A 15,830-nucleotide genomic window follows, 5' to 3' on the forward strand; every position below is an offset into this window, starting at 1 on the left:
TTCACCCCACGTCCGCTCCTCTCGCAGGCCCAGGGAGCCGCACGGAGAACCGGAAATGTCCCAAAAACAGGCCCCCCCCAGCCCGACGATGATGACGAGTGAGCCAGCCCCCCGGCCGCCCCCCACGCTCACCCAGGTGGACTCGCGCAGCAAGGTGGCCATCTGGAACATGTTCCCGAATGATCAAGGTGCGACGTGGTTTCATTGCATCACTGTGTGTATTGCCGCCGGCTATGTGCTGAAATTAATATTTTTAACTTTAATATTGCCAGAAAGGGTAAAACCTATTCTTATTTGTCATCATTTTGGATGCTGGTAAACAGGTCCCATAGATATTTTAACTTTGACTTAGCTTTACAATTCGTCTATCATGTAAAAAACATAACTACAATAACCAAGGTGAAAATCAATGTACAGTAAGGATTGTTGTTTGGGCATAAGCGGTGATGAAACGGTCAAAGGGAAGGAATTGAATATGAAAAGAGGGCCCCGCAGTTCCATAACAGCCCTGGGTCCCCATCACAATCAGAATCTTTATTTAGCCTGGAGGAGGAATCCGATGAGCTATGAAGCTCTTTTTTTTATAGATGTCCCAGTATGGGCAGGTCAGCAAGTTACAACAGCAAACAATACAAACACCATGATAGGAGTGCAAAAAAAGAGAAAAATGTTAAGCAAGCCACTAAATATGAATAAATAATGAATTATTTCGTTATATGAGTTCGATTTATCATAATTGGCCAAGAAAACAAAAACAACAGCAAAACAGTCCTAGACCACACCAAGATAACACCACGCAGTAAGTAGCCCCTGAATAAAATGGTACGTTAACATTGAACTATCGATACACAGCAGGTAATGATCAAAGTTTCAAACCACATTTGCAAATGTGGCTGTATCCAGAAGTAATGTGGCCGCCGCCTTCTCCCCCACCCCGCAGGAGACAGGGACAGTCTGGATCTTGAGCAAGAGCTGGAGGACGTGCCGGAGTTTAGGCAAAAACGTGTGCAGCGAGATACGGTAACGACAAATCAATGGCGATAAAAAAAACACCAGAATTGTGTTTTATATTGATGTCTGGGAGGAGCATCAGCACTAATTTTTAAGGAGGGGGGAGTCCTCCTACCCCAGCGTTCTTCACTAATTAAGACATCTTAAGGGTATGGGCCACCACACATTTGAAACCATTGGAGGTTTGACAGCACGATGATGTGTATTGTCGGAGGCTGCACGTCAGGGGCCGCACTAAACGCCACCAGGGGCAGCCAGGGCCCGTGGGCCTTGTGATGAAGAACATTGTCCTACTCTCTATGGAGCTTTCTCAAATGGAGGCTCTCTCGCTAGCGGTTGGCGTGAGAAAGTAATTGCCAGGCTGCTCCTTTAGCTTAAACGATTCTGTGTTGATATCCATTAAATTTCGATTTAAAGCTTTCGTGACTGCAGGGATTCATCTTCTTGGTTCTTTCGGTAAAGTCACGTAGAAGGGAAATAATAAAATAATAAAAATAAAACATAATAAAATACAATTCTCACGACGTTTCGGCCACAACGCAAGCAGCCGTCCTCAGATGAAGAACAGGTCAGCTTAAATATACGCTGCCAAGCTTGGTGGTGTTCATTCAGACGCTGTCTTTCCGACAGACCTGTTCTTCACCTGAGGACGGCTGCTTGCGTTGTGGCCGAAACGTCGTGAGAATTGTATTTTATAATGTTTTATTTTTATTATTTTATTATTTCCCTTCTACGTGACTTTACCGAAAGAACCAAGAAGTTGATATCCATTGTTTCTGTCCCCCCACCGACCCCTCTACCCTCGGCGGTGCATGTCACTGGCGATCGAGTAGGAGATGCTGAACCACCTCTTCGACGAGATCGAGGGCTTCGTAGCGAAGCTGCAGAAGGCGGCGCAGGCGTTCGACGAGCTGGGCAAACGCAAGAAGCAGAAGCGCAGCAAGAAGAAGAAGAATGGAGGTCAGGCGCAAAGACCGCTGACAGCAGCCATAGTCATCACCGTCATCGTTATTGTCGCCACCACCCAGAGACTCTACACACATTGGCGGTGGTGCCAATTGTTGAGCGTAGAGATGGTCACGATGATGATGATGATGATGACAGTGATGATGATAACAACGATGATGATAGTGTTGTTCGTAATAATGATGAAGATGACAAGGTTGCTGCTGATACTGATGACAGTGAGGACGACAACAAAGACGGCATTGGTGATCCATTGTTGATAACGATGACCATGACGTTAATGACAATGATGATGATTTTTACTAACAAATCAATAATTGACAGGAAGTGAGTAGAACACAGCTCAGCTAGTTTAGACTTCCTGGAACACCAGCCAAAGGGGAAGTGCTACGCGGTTCCTAAACTGATTTACGGTGCAATTTTACCGTCACTTCGTTTTATATTTCAACCATAATTATTTTACATCTGGCAGGCAGCTTTACGTCCCTTTATTGTGCCCTGAGACAACAAGAAGGGACGGCGCCACTTCAAAGGAGATGGAGCGGTGCACCCGGCTAGTGTTCGATTTACGCGGGCGCTTTAGGGAGCTACCGACTGTCTACGAAAGCCGAGCAGATGTCTCAGTCAGCAAGAGGTCTGTTATCGAAACCGGGCAGCTACACTGCGATCCGCTTCAGCGCAATAACCCGTGCCAGATCTCAGTGCTTATCAATTCCTGCCACCCGAAACGCAGATTTCAGATGTAATTTATCTGACTGGTTTTGACCTGGACCTCGACAAGTCAAAAACTGGACAGGTCAAAACCTGGACAGGTAGGTGACCATAGTTGCAGGGCCACAGCCTCCGATATTGAGCAGTTCACAAGTATATCTTCTGCTTTATAAATGGGTGAAATGGAATACTGTAATCCTACGTCAAATCCTATCGTGTTATTTGGTAATCAAAGCCATTGCATGAATGTGTGCATTGCCACGGGCTGCACACTGAAATGAATACCAGTTTTATTCGTTTTTAACTTTTATTTAGCTTTACAAACTCGTAAAATCGCCTTTCAAACGCATAACTGCAATAACTCAATGTTTAAAGCAGTGTTAGTTGTTTGACATTGGGCACGGGCGGTGGTGAAACAGTCAAGGGAAGGACTTGAATTTGAAAAAAAAAATTACAGCCCTGGGATCACCATCCAACCTGACAAACAGTAACTGGCCCTGGGCCTAGCTGCCTCCTGTCCACCTCCTGCCCACTCCCCGCCTCCCCCCCTATCCACAACGATCATCTCCCTACTCTTCCCTCCTTGTGTGGGACAGACGGAATCCTGACGCTGCGCTCCAAGCCCCCTCCGCACGAAGACTTTGTTGACATCTTCCAGAAGTTCAAGTACGGGTTCAACCTGCTGGTGAGTGAACCGCCGGGCCCCTTCCCCCCCCCCCACCAGTTTTTTTTATTTTCCCAAAAATCGGCACCCCCTACTTGCCTCTGACCCGGTTGCCGTTTCAAACTACGTCGACTCGTGGATGTGTGAATCAGTTATTTTGAAATCGCACATTTAGATATTTTCATCATCAGCAGCGTCATTGTGATCATCATCATCAGCCACGATCTACCCACTGCTGTATAAAGGCCTGCCCCGTGCCGTTCCCATCTCTCACGGTCTCGCGACGCATTGTTTCGCCGTGCATTGTTTCGCCGTGCATTGTTTCGCCGTGCATTGTTTCGCCGTGCATTGTTTCGCCGTGCATTGTTTCGCCGTGCATTGTTTCGCCGTGCATTGTTTCGCCGTGCATTGTTTCGCCGTGCATTGTTTCGCCGTGCATTGTTTCGCCGTGCATTGTTTCGCCGTGCATTGTTTCGCCGTGCATTGTTTCGCCGTGCAGCTGCGCACGAGCCAATGGCGACGCTCCATCTCTGCAGTGGTTGTGCTCACGGGTGTGCTCTCATCGTCCTGCTTCAGGCCATATTTTTTTACGCTCAATACGATGATGGATCTAACCTGCACATTATGTCTGAACCACGTGCTCCTTCATTTTGTTTCCCATTGTAAGCCCAAGCATTTGAGCTTCACACCTACGTAGGTTTGCGCGGTTGTTGTGCTGCACGGCACTTCGGTCGTGTTATTCGAGGTGGACCGCGACGCGTCACCCCACGCGCTGCGAGCTTCCGTTCCGTTTACTTCACCAACGATCACATTTCTGATGTGTACGTCTCGCGGCGGGTGATTTACACCGATTGAAACCGTGACGGGTGAACCTCTGACTGAATGATGTTGTGCGTGCAGGCCCGACTAAAGGGAATCATTGAAAATCCAAGCGCAGAGGACCTGATAACCAGCCTCTTCCCACCGCTGCAGATGGTGAGTCATGAAAAGCATCGGGCTAAAGTCCTTGGAAATGATGTTTGGATACTGTAAAGCCGCTTGCGTGCGAGCGTGCGTGCGCGTACCAGTGCGTGGTCGTGCAGCGATTAGCGCGCTGCGCTACCAACCTGTCGACCTGAGTTCGACACTCGCCCAAGGCCAACATCATTGACGGATATTTGAACCGGTCCTGGGGCCTCCCCCTAGGTCGACTCAGCCTCAAACGAGTACCTGTTGCGGTGTGTAAACACTGGCAAAGGGGAGTCAAAAGTGGCCGTGCGTAGTGCTGGCTGAGCACGCCACCGCCTTGAGCCCATGCTGTCCTTTGTAGGTGCTCGTCAACAGCACTTGCTCCAATGGTCTGTTAGAGGCTACGCAGGGGGCTTCGTGGGTGTGTGTGTACACGTGTGCGTGTGTGCGTGTGTGTGTATGTGTGCGTGTGTGCGTGTGTGCGTGTGTGCGTGCCCGTGTGCATACGTGCGTATGATTGTGAGCTCGTTACTGGGTTGCAGTTTCGGGGTAGTTATGGTTGTGGCGGTTGCCTCGGTGGTTGGTTACGGTGCCACGGTCACGAGATGTTAACTACCTCGCCTGGTATACAGGAGGTCGTGGGTTCGATCCCGACCCTGACATCTGTATATTTGGAGTTTGCATATTCTCCCCGTGGTCGAGTGGATTTTTCTCCAAGTCCTCCGCTTTTTCCCTCCAAATTTTGAATCAACGTCACGCATTTAGAGTATTTGGCCGCTATACATTTCTACGTGATAAGCCGCTTCGTTGAGCTATGATCTGTGGCTAGGTAGCTTCTGAAAAAAAATAGGGTTTTCTCTAGTTAGCACTGTGCTCATTATATTTACAACCGTGCCGCCCCACGGGACTGATCGACTAATGGATGTGTATTGTTATTAAGAGACGAGAGCCACTTTCAGCCAACTGGGCAGATGCCAGTCCCAACTTTTGAATGAATCCAGCCTCCCCCATTGCTCTGTGCATTCACGTCACCCGATTGCAATAACCAAGTCCTGACTCCACATTCCAGGACCCTGCTGGACTCGCTGCTTTGGCACACAATGAATTCGCCTGTCCATAACAAACCTATATTAGTATCCTTGTAAAACTGTGCATATACATATTATTGTACCCTATATTCCTATGAACCCGACATGGATGTGACGTGCCAAAACTATTACCGGAACATTGTTCTGCACAGTTTTGTCTGAGATTAGGCATAGGCAATCCGTCGTGAGATACAGAACAGGCACCACATTTTTTTGGGGTAAAGAAAAGCCGGCGTGTGATGGGGCAATAACCGCCGCATTACAGATTAACCTCGTCAATTTTAATTTTTCACGGGTTTTTTTTAATTGCCAAGCATCAGCGGTATCGGTTATCGCACGCAGCTCGCGGTCAGTCGCAAATGTTCGATGCATTGTTTGGCCCGCCGCTAATGTGTTTACTGCGGCATGAATCACCAGGAAATTGCTATACCAATAGACACGTGGTCTGCAGGGGAGGAAAACGCACTGGCATGAGGCTCGGTCAACAGCCCTCCTGGCTGTATAAAACTCAGACTTTGTCCCTGTGCGTCTGTGTCTGTGTGCATTTATCTTTGTATCTGTGTGTGCGACTGTGTTACTCATTACGGGATAATAAAATTGAAAACCCAATGAAAGACACTCTGTCGCTTGTGTGAGCGTCAATTCTATGCCTTGATTTTTATTCCTTAGCCATGTGCCGGTTTGTCACAGGTATATATATTTTTTTACATCATATATTTACGACGCAACTTGCAACCGCCACGGTTGCGAATGGCACCAGGGCTAAAACACCAGCTAAGACAAATGAGTGAATGAATGAATGCACAGATAGATATAGATATCAGTGACGAACAAGCAAACTGTTGAACGCATACCTGTCAACCCATACGGATTACCCGTTATCCTGTACAGGGAATTTGAGTTTTCAGGTCCATACGGCGTACAGCCATTTCAATACGGGCAAAACAAATGTATTGTCTGCTTGTGTTTCTCCCTTGCGATGGGACTTTCTAGGATGAACGTTGATATTTATAAGGGCACGGAATGACCAATAAGGTCTGAATTGGTCTGTAACAAGGTAGGCACTGATAAGGGGTTGATGGGTATGTGTATAGTAGTGTATAGTGTAGTGCATAGTAGTGTAGTGTATAGTGTATTGTATAGTGGAGTGCATAGTTTAGTGTATAGTGTAGTGTATAGGATGAACGTTGAGATGTATAAGGGCACGGGATGACTAATAAGGTCTGAATTGGTCTGTAACAAGGTAGGCACTGATAAGGGGTTGACGGGTATGTGTATAATAGTGTATAGTGTAGTGCATAGTAGTGTAGTGTATAGTGTATTGTATAGTGGAGTGCATAGTTTAGTGTATAGTGTATAGGATGAACGTTGAGATGTATAAGGGCACGGGATGACCAATAAGGTCTGTATTGGTCTGTAACAAGGTAGGCACTGATAAGGGGTTGATGGGTATGTGAACGGTCAGTTCACGCTTACAAACGAACGCATTTAACGAAACGAACTCCTTTCCCGATGGCACGAGCGCAGATACTGCACGCGTGCGGCGGCCTGGATCTGGTTCGCTCCGTGGCGAGCCCTCTGCTCACGCGCCAGGCCATCGACATCCTCAACACGAGCCCCAACCCCGAGCAGCGCAAGCTGTGGCTCTCGTTGGGCAACGCCTGGAGCGTCACCAGGTGAGAGGCGCACCTGTGGTGACAATGACAGCGGGACTTGCGACGGAATCACCGCACCTGCTGATGTTAGCCAATCAAAATGAAGGGGTGGGGGGGGGGGCTGCCAAATCAGTACTCGATCCGTGGATCGATCAGCAATGGATTGGCACAGTAATTCAATCGCAAATTATGATTAACCCGGTATTTTGATGTTATTATGGTATGGAATGGGCAGAATCGATATAATTAATCTCAAAATTGGACATTTTTTGGCAGTATGTGGCAAAAAATGTCCAATTTTGTAGCTGCTCACCCTGAGCTATAAATGCCCTAATAGTGGCATTGTCTTTGCGCTGTTCGACTTTTGACGTTCTCTGGCCTAACACCGGTGGTGAGACTCGCAGCCTTCTTTATGGCCTCGTCTCACCACCAGTGGCAGGCCAAAGAACGCCAAAATTCGAACAGCACAAAGACAACGCCACTATCAGGGCATTTGTAGCTAGGGGTGATCAGCTACATCATGGGGACCTTTTAGACAGTATCCACAATTATGAAAGATAAGAATAGATTTGACCCCTTCTGGCAATAAAACAGGTGTTAAGATGTTCAAACACCAAATGTACAATGTTGTTTCGTACACCCCTCCTCCACCCGACGCGGCCAACGAACCCTTTCCCGTTCCGAAACGTCTGCAAGTTGCAGGGTGGTGTCCCGTTCACCTCTGAAGCTCGGCACGTGCCCACAAGCGGCTCGGCGTTATTTAGAGAGGCTTAGCGCCGTTGTACTGCACTCATAATAGAGGTTCTTTTTGTGTAAGGGTTAGATCGCGCGGATATAAACGCGTCGTTCAACCCGCCACCCAACCGACACAGCCAATTAGTAAGGGGTTCGTCACGTAAACAAAACGTGCGAGTTAGTTACTACTTCAGCACGCCGCTGTGTTGGAGAGTAAACCCACGACGTTCACAATTCGAGAACGACGTTTCGCCGTCGATTACTACAGCCATCTTCGATTGGCTGCTGAAGAAGCCGCTTGTAGTCACCAGCAAAACGCGATTCGGTTCGGTGGCAGTTGTGATTATAATGACAGCAACTGATGCTGCTGCTGCTGCCGCTCCTGCTGATGATAATTACATTTAATAGATGATGACGACGACGACGATGACTTGAATGGTGATGATGTTGATCCATGCAGGGCAGAGTGGCCGGCAGACTTGAATGGTGATAATGTTGATCCATGCAGGGCAGAGTGGCCAGCAGACTTGAATGGTGATGATGTTGATCCATGCAGGGCAGAGTGGCCGGCAGACAAGCCCCTGCCGTCCTACATCCCACGCTTCCCCAACTGGGAGCCGGAGCGTTTCAATGTCCCTCCCATGGCCCACGCGCACGACTCCCCCGACGCCGGCCCCGTGCCCTCCTCGCCACGCAGGATCGCTCCGGAGACCCAACTCCCCATTACGGTACCCTTCATCGCCTCGTCAACACCTCGCTGCCTCCGTCATCCACTCGATCCGTCCATCATCCGCTTAATCCACCCTGCCGTCATCCACTCACTCCATCCCTCTGTCATCCCCTCGATCCATCCATCGTCTCCTCGATCTCTCCATCATCCACTCGATCCATCCAACATCCCTCTCAATCCCTCCGTCATCCGCTGAATCTCTCTTGTCATACCTTTGAATCGCCCCGTCGTCCTCCATCAAGCCCTCACTTCCTTCGTCACCCCCGCGATGGTCCCGCATTGCCCCTTCTCCTCGACGCCAGGGGTCGAGAACCTACAGCCCCTGGGCCGGAGAGGGCCCGTGACTTCCTGTGATAAAGTCCCATAGCCACCTGAGGCATATCAATAGCAACCGCCGACTGCGCCATCTGTGAGACCAATGAGCTTCAGGCCCTTCGATTGACCTATTGGAGACGTGTGTGTCTGCACGTTTAAGGGACACGAGCTGGTCGCTGTCACGGTGGGGCGAGGGTTAAATTGACGCGGAGTTTGTTTGTCTCCCGCCAGGAACGTGAAAATGTGGAGACTCCTCCGGGTTTCAGGTGAGTTGTTTTCACGGCCGTTGCCGATTATTCTCCCTCCAAACGATTCGATGCGCTTGGCCACGATCATCTTATTGTCTGTCTCGTTTGTACCCTCCCGTTTGCATTGTCTCTCGTCTGGGCAAGTTTTGTTTGGACCAGTGGCCTCAATGCAAGGTTAACATATGATGCAGAGAGATGACACACATTGTAAATAACAAAGATTCCCACAGTCACAAACTAATGCATGCATTTTGGGAACCAATATTCCCAAATATTACTTCTGTTTGGAAATGCCGGATATTTGTTCCTGGGCAATAAATCTTCAGCAGAAGTATATTCTGTGTGTATATTTTATTTTACAATGGTCTGACTTGCGTCAGTCCAGGAGCAGGCCTACAATGTCTTGCTCACGCCACCACTTGCAGAAGAGCCTCCACTAGGGGGAGCTCTAGACAGCCCCTCTCGTGGGATGTTTTGGCCTACTCCTCTATGCTGGTTGGATATCTTGGGTGAGCTGGGAGTACCCAAACTTTACCCCACCACACACGATCTAGCGATCGTCGGACCCATACTCTTTGGTTGTTTCGCTAAAGTCACGTAGGTATAAAATAAAATAAATAAAATCACGACGTTTCGATCGCAACACAAGCACTCATCATCAGGTGGGAAAACCACAGCAATAAAATGTTTTTGCTGAAGTGGGAGAGAGATACCGTGGTAAGAGGTTGTATAGGTAAGAGAGGGGGGAGGAGCAAGGGAGGGGGGTAGGGGGAGGGGAGCGTTGCGTGGACGCGAGGAGAGGGAGACGTGAACCTGGACGGGGGGAGTGGGAGGCTGAGAGAGCTGAGAATGCGCGCGGGAGGGGGGGCTACAACAAAGCAGCAACAGTACCAATAAAGCCAAGCACCCCAACGCAGCAGCAATGCCAAACGCTAGTGATGCACCACTGGGTGGACAGAGGCAGCACGGCGGGGATTTAAGAAACTTTCGTCCCAACTGAATCGAACCAGCCACCTGTGGATTGCAAGTCCCGCGTGTGGGTGTGTGCGGAGCGGTAGTGTGGCGGTTAGCGCACTGCACTATGAACCCGGCAACCTGAGTTCGATTCCCGCTCACGGCCAACCCCGGGTGACGATTATCTGAACTGGTCCTGGGCTTCCTCTAGGTCTACTCAGCCTTCAAATGAGTACCTGCTGCGATATGTAAACATCGCCACTGGGGAGACAAAGGCGGCCGGGCGTGGTGCTGGCCATCTACCCCCTCGTGTGCCGTGCCGACCTTCATAGGTGCTCGATTAACAGCAATTGCCCCAACAGTTTGTTAAGGCTACACGGGTGGGATTTTTGTCTTTGTGTCCCCGTAGAGATGACGATGCTCACAGCAAGAGGATGGCCAGGGCTTCGTACAAGTTCACTGCACGCAACAAGAACGAGATCTCGGTGGAGAAGGACGACATCCTGGAGGTTAGTGCTGCCTCTCATTTGGTCTTGTTGAACGGTTGACTCAGGAGTGCGGTGTCTGTCACCATGGACCGGACTCGCGGACATTGTTCAATTTTTGAGAGAGAATGATGCAGAGGACAATTGTCCAAGCTCTGCGTTCCTTTATCGTTATGGTTGGCCAACTCCATTAAAGAGTGTTTACGCATGCGGTAATACAAATCAGAGTGCCCGGAGAAAACCCACACGTGCAAGGGGGTGGTAACACTCAATCCCCGTATGGATGGACTACAAATGGATATGAATCCACTTGCTGCTCTGCCATCACGTGGCAAGTCAGGTGACGGCTAGCTCGACCGCCCACGGGTAGCATGGCGGCTTCACGAGCGCGTGCGGTCCACCAAACCCCTCGCTGCCTCCGCAGCGCCGCGGTCCGTGTGCTTTTCCTTTCACGAGCGACGGTCCGCGACCGCCTCCCCCCAGGTGCTGAACGACACCCGCCAGTGGTGGAAGGTGCGCAACCAGAGCGGAGAGCTGGGCCACGTGCCCTCCAACATCATGCTGCCGCTGGAGCAGGCGCCCGGCGGCGCACCCAGCCCGCTCGGGGTCTTTCCGCACGTGCAGCAGCACCAGCAGCTGCACCAACAGGTGCACCAGCAGCTGCACCAGCAGCAGCAGCTGCGAGCTCACCTCTCTCACGACGAGCCGGCCAACTTCGCCGATTTCTACGGCGCCCGCCAGCAGCCGTGGTATGCATCCTCGCGGAACGAGGTGGTGCGACCGCAGGCGATGTACCCGGCCGGGTTCGCCAACGGCATGGACGTGGGGCCGCATCAGCAGCAGCAGCATCATCATCAGCAGCAGCAGCAGCAGCATCATCAGCCGTTTGGGTTTGGCGGTGCTCCTCCTGGGCAGCCCTCGCTGCCGCCCTCCGACTACAGCGCGCCCACGGTGTACGAACCGGTGCTGCCCCACGTGCAGCACGGAGCCCGGGCACCGCTGCACACGACCTACGCACCCAGCGCCATGGCAAGTGGCTACCCTGCCTCTCGCCCCTCTCTCTGCGTCCGTCTTGCTTCAGTCCATCTCTCCTTCCCCCCCCCTCTCTCCCTCCCTTCTCTGTTTTTCCTCTCTCGCTCCCTAAGCCAGGGGTCGGCAAACTGCAGCTCTGGAGCTGCACGCTGCTCTAGAAGGATTGCTTCGTGACGTTATATAGCGACATGTTAACTACCTCGCCTGGTATACACACAGTCATGGGTTCGATCCCCTCTAGGACGCCTGTTGTATATTTAGAGTTTGTATGTTTCCGGCTCCTCTGGTTTCTCCCTCCACATTAAGAAACACGCGTTTAGAGTATTTCGCTGCTGTCAATTTCCACACGATAAGCCACTTTGTTGAGCTTTCATTTGTGGTCAAGTCGCTATTGAAAAGAGCTAGCGGGCCTTACTTACCTGGTTAAAATAAAAAGTTAAGTTTTTAGTTTCAGGTGCATATACGGTCCGCTATGACGGATGGATCAGAAGCATATACATTAAATTAGAACGTGAAACATAAGCTGAAAAGTTCCACAAAGAACCACTGAGCGTGACGCGCGCTTTGGATCATTATTGAGCAGCAAAAAGAGAAGCACGTGGCCAGGTCGCTTCTGGGCCTAACCTGGTCAAACAAAAAAATTGTTTATTTTTTTAGTCACGCCGGTATCTGTCGCTGCGCAGGGCCTGGCGCCTGCTCCATCGCGGGGCTTCATGCCACACTCCTTCCCGCGAGCGCCAGCACCACCACCACCGTCCTTCTCGCCAGCGCTTTCCACCCCCAACGGCGTGGGCCTTCGGGAAAACGAGGGCCACGGGAAGTCCTCCACCCTCGCCTCCTCCACCTCTGCCGCGTCCTCCTCCTCTGCCAACCAAGCGCCGAAGGAACGTGAGTACCTCGCCCCCAAGAGACATGAAGTCATAGATGTCGGAGATTGATAGCGGATTCGTCTAAACGCGCCGTGCATCAGGGCGAAGTTCAAGAGGTCAGGCTTTCAAGTTGATTTTGGTGTTTAGCCGGACGAGGACTCAAGAGACCAGGATGAGCGATCTGGTTCACCACAATGACAAACGAAAAACAAATAAAACAAAGTACAGCAATGAAGTAAATAGAAATCAGACCAAAAACATAAAATAACTGGTAGCACGCGAATAATGCTAAATATTGCAAACATTGATCCATTTTTAATCGAAGCTAAATATAAAAATCCCAGCAGCGCAAATCCGCTCGGTGCAAATTACCGCGAGATTGATCAGAGTGCAAATGACCAAACTGAGCGGCAGAAACATTCAACATTAAACAGACAGCAGGTTAAATTTCGATTTAAAGCTTTCGTGACTGCAGGGATTCATCTTCTTGGTTTTTTCTAATTATGTTTTATTTTTATTATTTTATTATTTCCCTTCTACGTGACTTTACCAAAAGAACCAAGAAGAAGACAGCAGGTTGACTGTAGTCCTCATATGAAAATAAGCAAGGCTATACGCCACAGGCATCTTGGTCAGTGCTGCTGATTGATGCCGTCACACCTCAAAGTTCGCCACGTTCTCCCTCCTCACCTGGTGAGCCCTGCCGGCCACCCACGCAAGCGGTGGTGAGCATCGAGGGGTCTGAGCCAGTGGTGGAACTCGCGTGTCCCTCCAGCGGCGGCGAGCCCTATCCACAGGGCAGCCGCCGTTGACTTCCCCACAGAGTGGTACTTAAGAAAGGCAGAGGCCCATCCCTGGCAGCGCTTGCTGGTGCCACTGCTTGTGGAATGGCCGCCTCCACTGAGTGGCGGGCTTGGTGGAGGCCAGAGCAGCACCGTCTGGAGCAGTGGCCTCTCGCTCGTCGTGTGGCCCAGCGACCACTCGGCCGATGCCAACATTGCCGAGGCCCACACAGCCACCCCTCCACCTCCACCCCTGCTGATAAAACGCATTCACTCAACTCTCTAAATACCAGTCGTACTAAAGAACTCACATGACCGGATTTTTTTGTTTACGCAACTATAATATTTTTTATGAGGGGGGGGGGGACATTTAGATGTTCGGGTTAGGGGTAGTTTAGTCAGGGTAGTTAAACTTAGTTAAAAAAAAATGTATATCAAGTGGAAAATATTAATTAATGTCCGAAATATGATTGTTCGGATCAACCGGCGTTTGCATAACAGCCCCGCGGAGCACCCGGAGGAGTGTCGCATACCAGCGGTGTTACCGGGGGCCACGCTCTGAGAACCACTGCCATAGAACAACCACTGTTTGACTTTTCCCCCACGAAGTGGCACTTTTAAATATATATCTACCCCCGGCAGGATGATGGATTTGAACTCGCGACCTTTACGGCAGCGAGCCCGCTCGCTCTGCGCGCAGTGAAACGCGCCAGCGCTCGCCTGTCGCTTCCGAAGTCGGTTCGAGCCGGGGGTTCCCCACGTCCGGCGTGATTTTATTGCGGGGCCTGAGGGTAGGGGCAATAAAAAACAATACTGAGCTTCTAAGTAATGCGGACGCGTGGAAAATACCGGAGGACCAGGGCTCGCGTTGCGATTTACCAGTGCCCTGGAGTTAAAATGCAAATTCGGACAATAAAACGCAAAGTTTAGTGGAGGCTCGGTGACGGTACGCAAATCTCCATCTCTGCTTTCAGAGACACAGCGAGAGTTAAAAATAGATAGGCGCGCGCCCTTGATGGAGAAGTTGTTTGGATTTTATGGTCGCAGACTTTAACGCTGGCGCTAAAAATACAAAAAAAAACCGAGAGCGGAACGAGAGCTCGTAATGGCCACGGCTCTCAAGTCGGGATATTTTGTTGAGCCGATTGCTGCCATTTCTACGTGACGCGACTCTTCTCCTCCACACGACCCTCTCTGCCTCTCCACGGCGGCGCTGAAGTCGTCATAATAATGAGCAGCAGCGGCATCGTCAGCAGGCGTAGCAACATGAGTGGTATCACCATGAGCTGGAGCAAGGAGCGTTATCTTCGTCACCTGCATCAGCAGCAATAGCTCGGTCATTGTTGATTAAAATAAACACTTCATCATCATCATCATCAGCCATGGTCAACGCGCTGCTGGATGAAGGCCTCCGCATGCCACCACCACCGCTGACGATCCTGCGACGTGACTATCCACCTAGCACCTGCACAAGAACTGATTTCATCCCTCCGTCTCCCTGGTGGACGTGCTGTAGGACGCGTTCCGTTCCTTGACTGCCACTCCTCTATTATTCTTCTTGATCGTTGGCCATCGCCCCTTCTGGTCGTGGCGAGGTCCAGATTCGGAATCATCATAGGAGCAGATCATTCTCTGGTGATGCGGCTGCCGCTGCGTTGGAAGTTGTGCACGAGCACCATTGACAAATAAACACAAGCATCAATCGCAGCGTGTGCGGTCTTTAAAGTGTTGGTATAGAACGGGCGACGTTTTGGGCAATGGCCCTGCGAAAAACGACCATTGCCAAAACGTTTGCCTACAATACCCGTTTTAGTTTCAAGGCCAAAGTGTTGTGTGGATGTGGAACTTCTTTCGCACCGTACGCAGCCAATCGCGCCAATCACAGGCGCTGAGTTCATTTTTTTTACTTTTCTCGACGTTGTTTTATTTTTGTGCAACCCGAGCACGTCGCTGTCATGCATCCGGGTGGGGGGGGGGTTGGGGCACTGGGGGAGGTTCCCCTAACGGCGACGTCCGATGCCTCAGACTCGCAGATGGAGATCATGCAGAGCGAGCTGGTGTCGCGTCTCACCCTGGGGCGCAGCGCCAACGCCGTGCGGCCCCGCGTGCGCCCCAGCACCGTCGAGCAGCAGCTGAGCATCACCAACGAGTCGCGGCCACGCGACGTCTACAACTTCCTCCAGGCCAAGGGCTTCTCCGAGCTGTGAGTGGTGCCGCCCCGTGACCTTGACCCCTCCGCCCGTCCGCCCCCCCCCCCCCCGCTCGACGATCCGTCGATCATCGGGACGGCCATCAGCGACGTGCTGCTGCGGGATGGATGAAGGCCTCGCTCCCACACGTCGTCGTATTGAACGTGCTCATCACGTGGCCACCACGCATCGTGGGCTGCTGTGTTGCAGATGCTCATGCTGATGTGCGCACTGTTTCACTCTGTCTGCTGTGTCAATGGGGCGCCACGGTGGTGAGACGTTAACTCCCTCGCCTGGTATGCAGGAGGTCGTGGGTTTGATCCCGACCCTGACGCCTGCTGTATATATTGAGTTTGCGTGTCTCTCTCATCATCATCATGGTGGCTAGAAGATGTTAACTCCCTCGCCTGGTATGCAGGAGGTCGTGGGTTCGATCCCGATCCTGACT

At 51.0% G+C, this 15,830-nt stretch overlaps 1 protein-coding gene across 1 annotated transcript in view; it reads left to right on the forward strand.

Annotated features, from left to right (window-relative positions):
- The window catches only part of LOC144723047 (epidermal growth factor receptor kinase substrate 8-like), a 41,250-nt gene that overhangs the window by 19,661 nt on the left and 5,759 nt on the right, over positions 1-15,830 (forward strand). Inside the window, exons 9-20 of the mRNA XM_078601586.1 lie at positions 28-188; positions 941-1,020; positions 1,845-1,971; positions 3,285-3,373; positions 4,253-4,327; positions 6,916-7,064; positions 8,335-8,506; positions 9,055-9,089; positions 10,435-10,534; positions 10,994-11,539; positions 12,226-12,430; positions 15,219-15,396. Of these exons, the coding sequence (XP_078457712.1) occupies positions 28-188; positions 941-1,020; positions 1,845-1,971; positions 3,285-3,373; positions 4,253-4,327; positions 6,916-7,064; positions 8,335-8,506; positions 9,055-9,089; positions 10,435-10,534; positions 10,994-11,539; positions 12,226-12,430; positions 15,219-15,396 (1,917 nt within the window). The remainder of the gene's footprint in view (positions 1-27; positions 189-940; positions 1,021-1,844; positions 1,972-3,284; positions 3,374-4,252; positions 4,328-6,915; positions 7,065-8,334; positions 8,507-9,054; positions 9,090-10,434; positions 10,535-10,993; positions 11,540-12,225; positions 12,431-15,218; positions 15,397-15,830) is intronic.

Source organism: Lampetra planeri, chromosome 16 (genome assembly GCF_965212315.1).
Source record: "Lampetra planeri chromosome 16, kcLamPlan1.2.h2, whole genome shotgun sequence".
Lineage (NCBI taxonomy): Eukaryota > Metazoa > Chordata > Hyperoartia > Petromyzontiformes > Petromyzontidae > Lampetra > Lampetra planeri.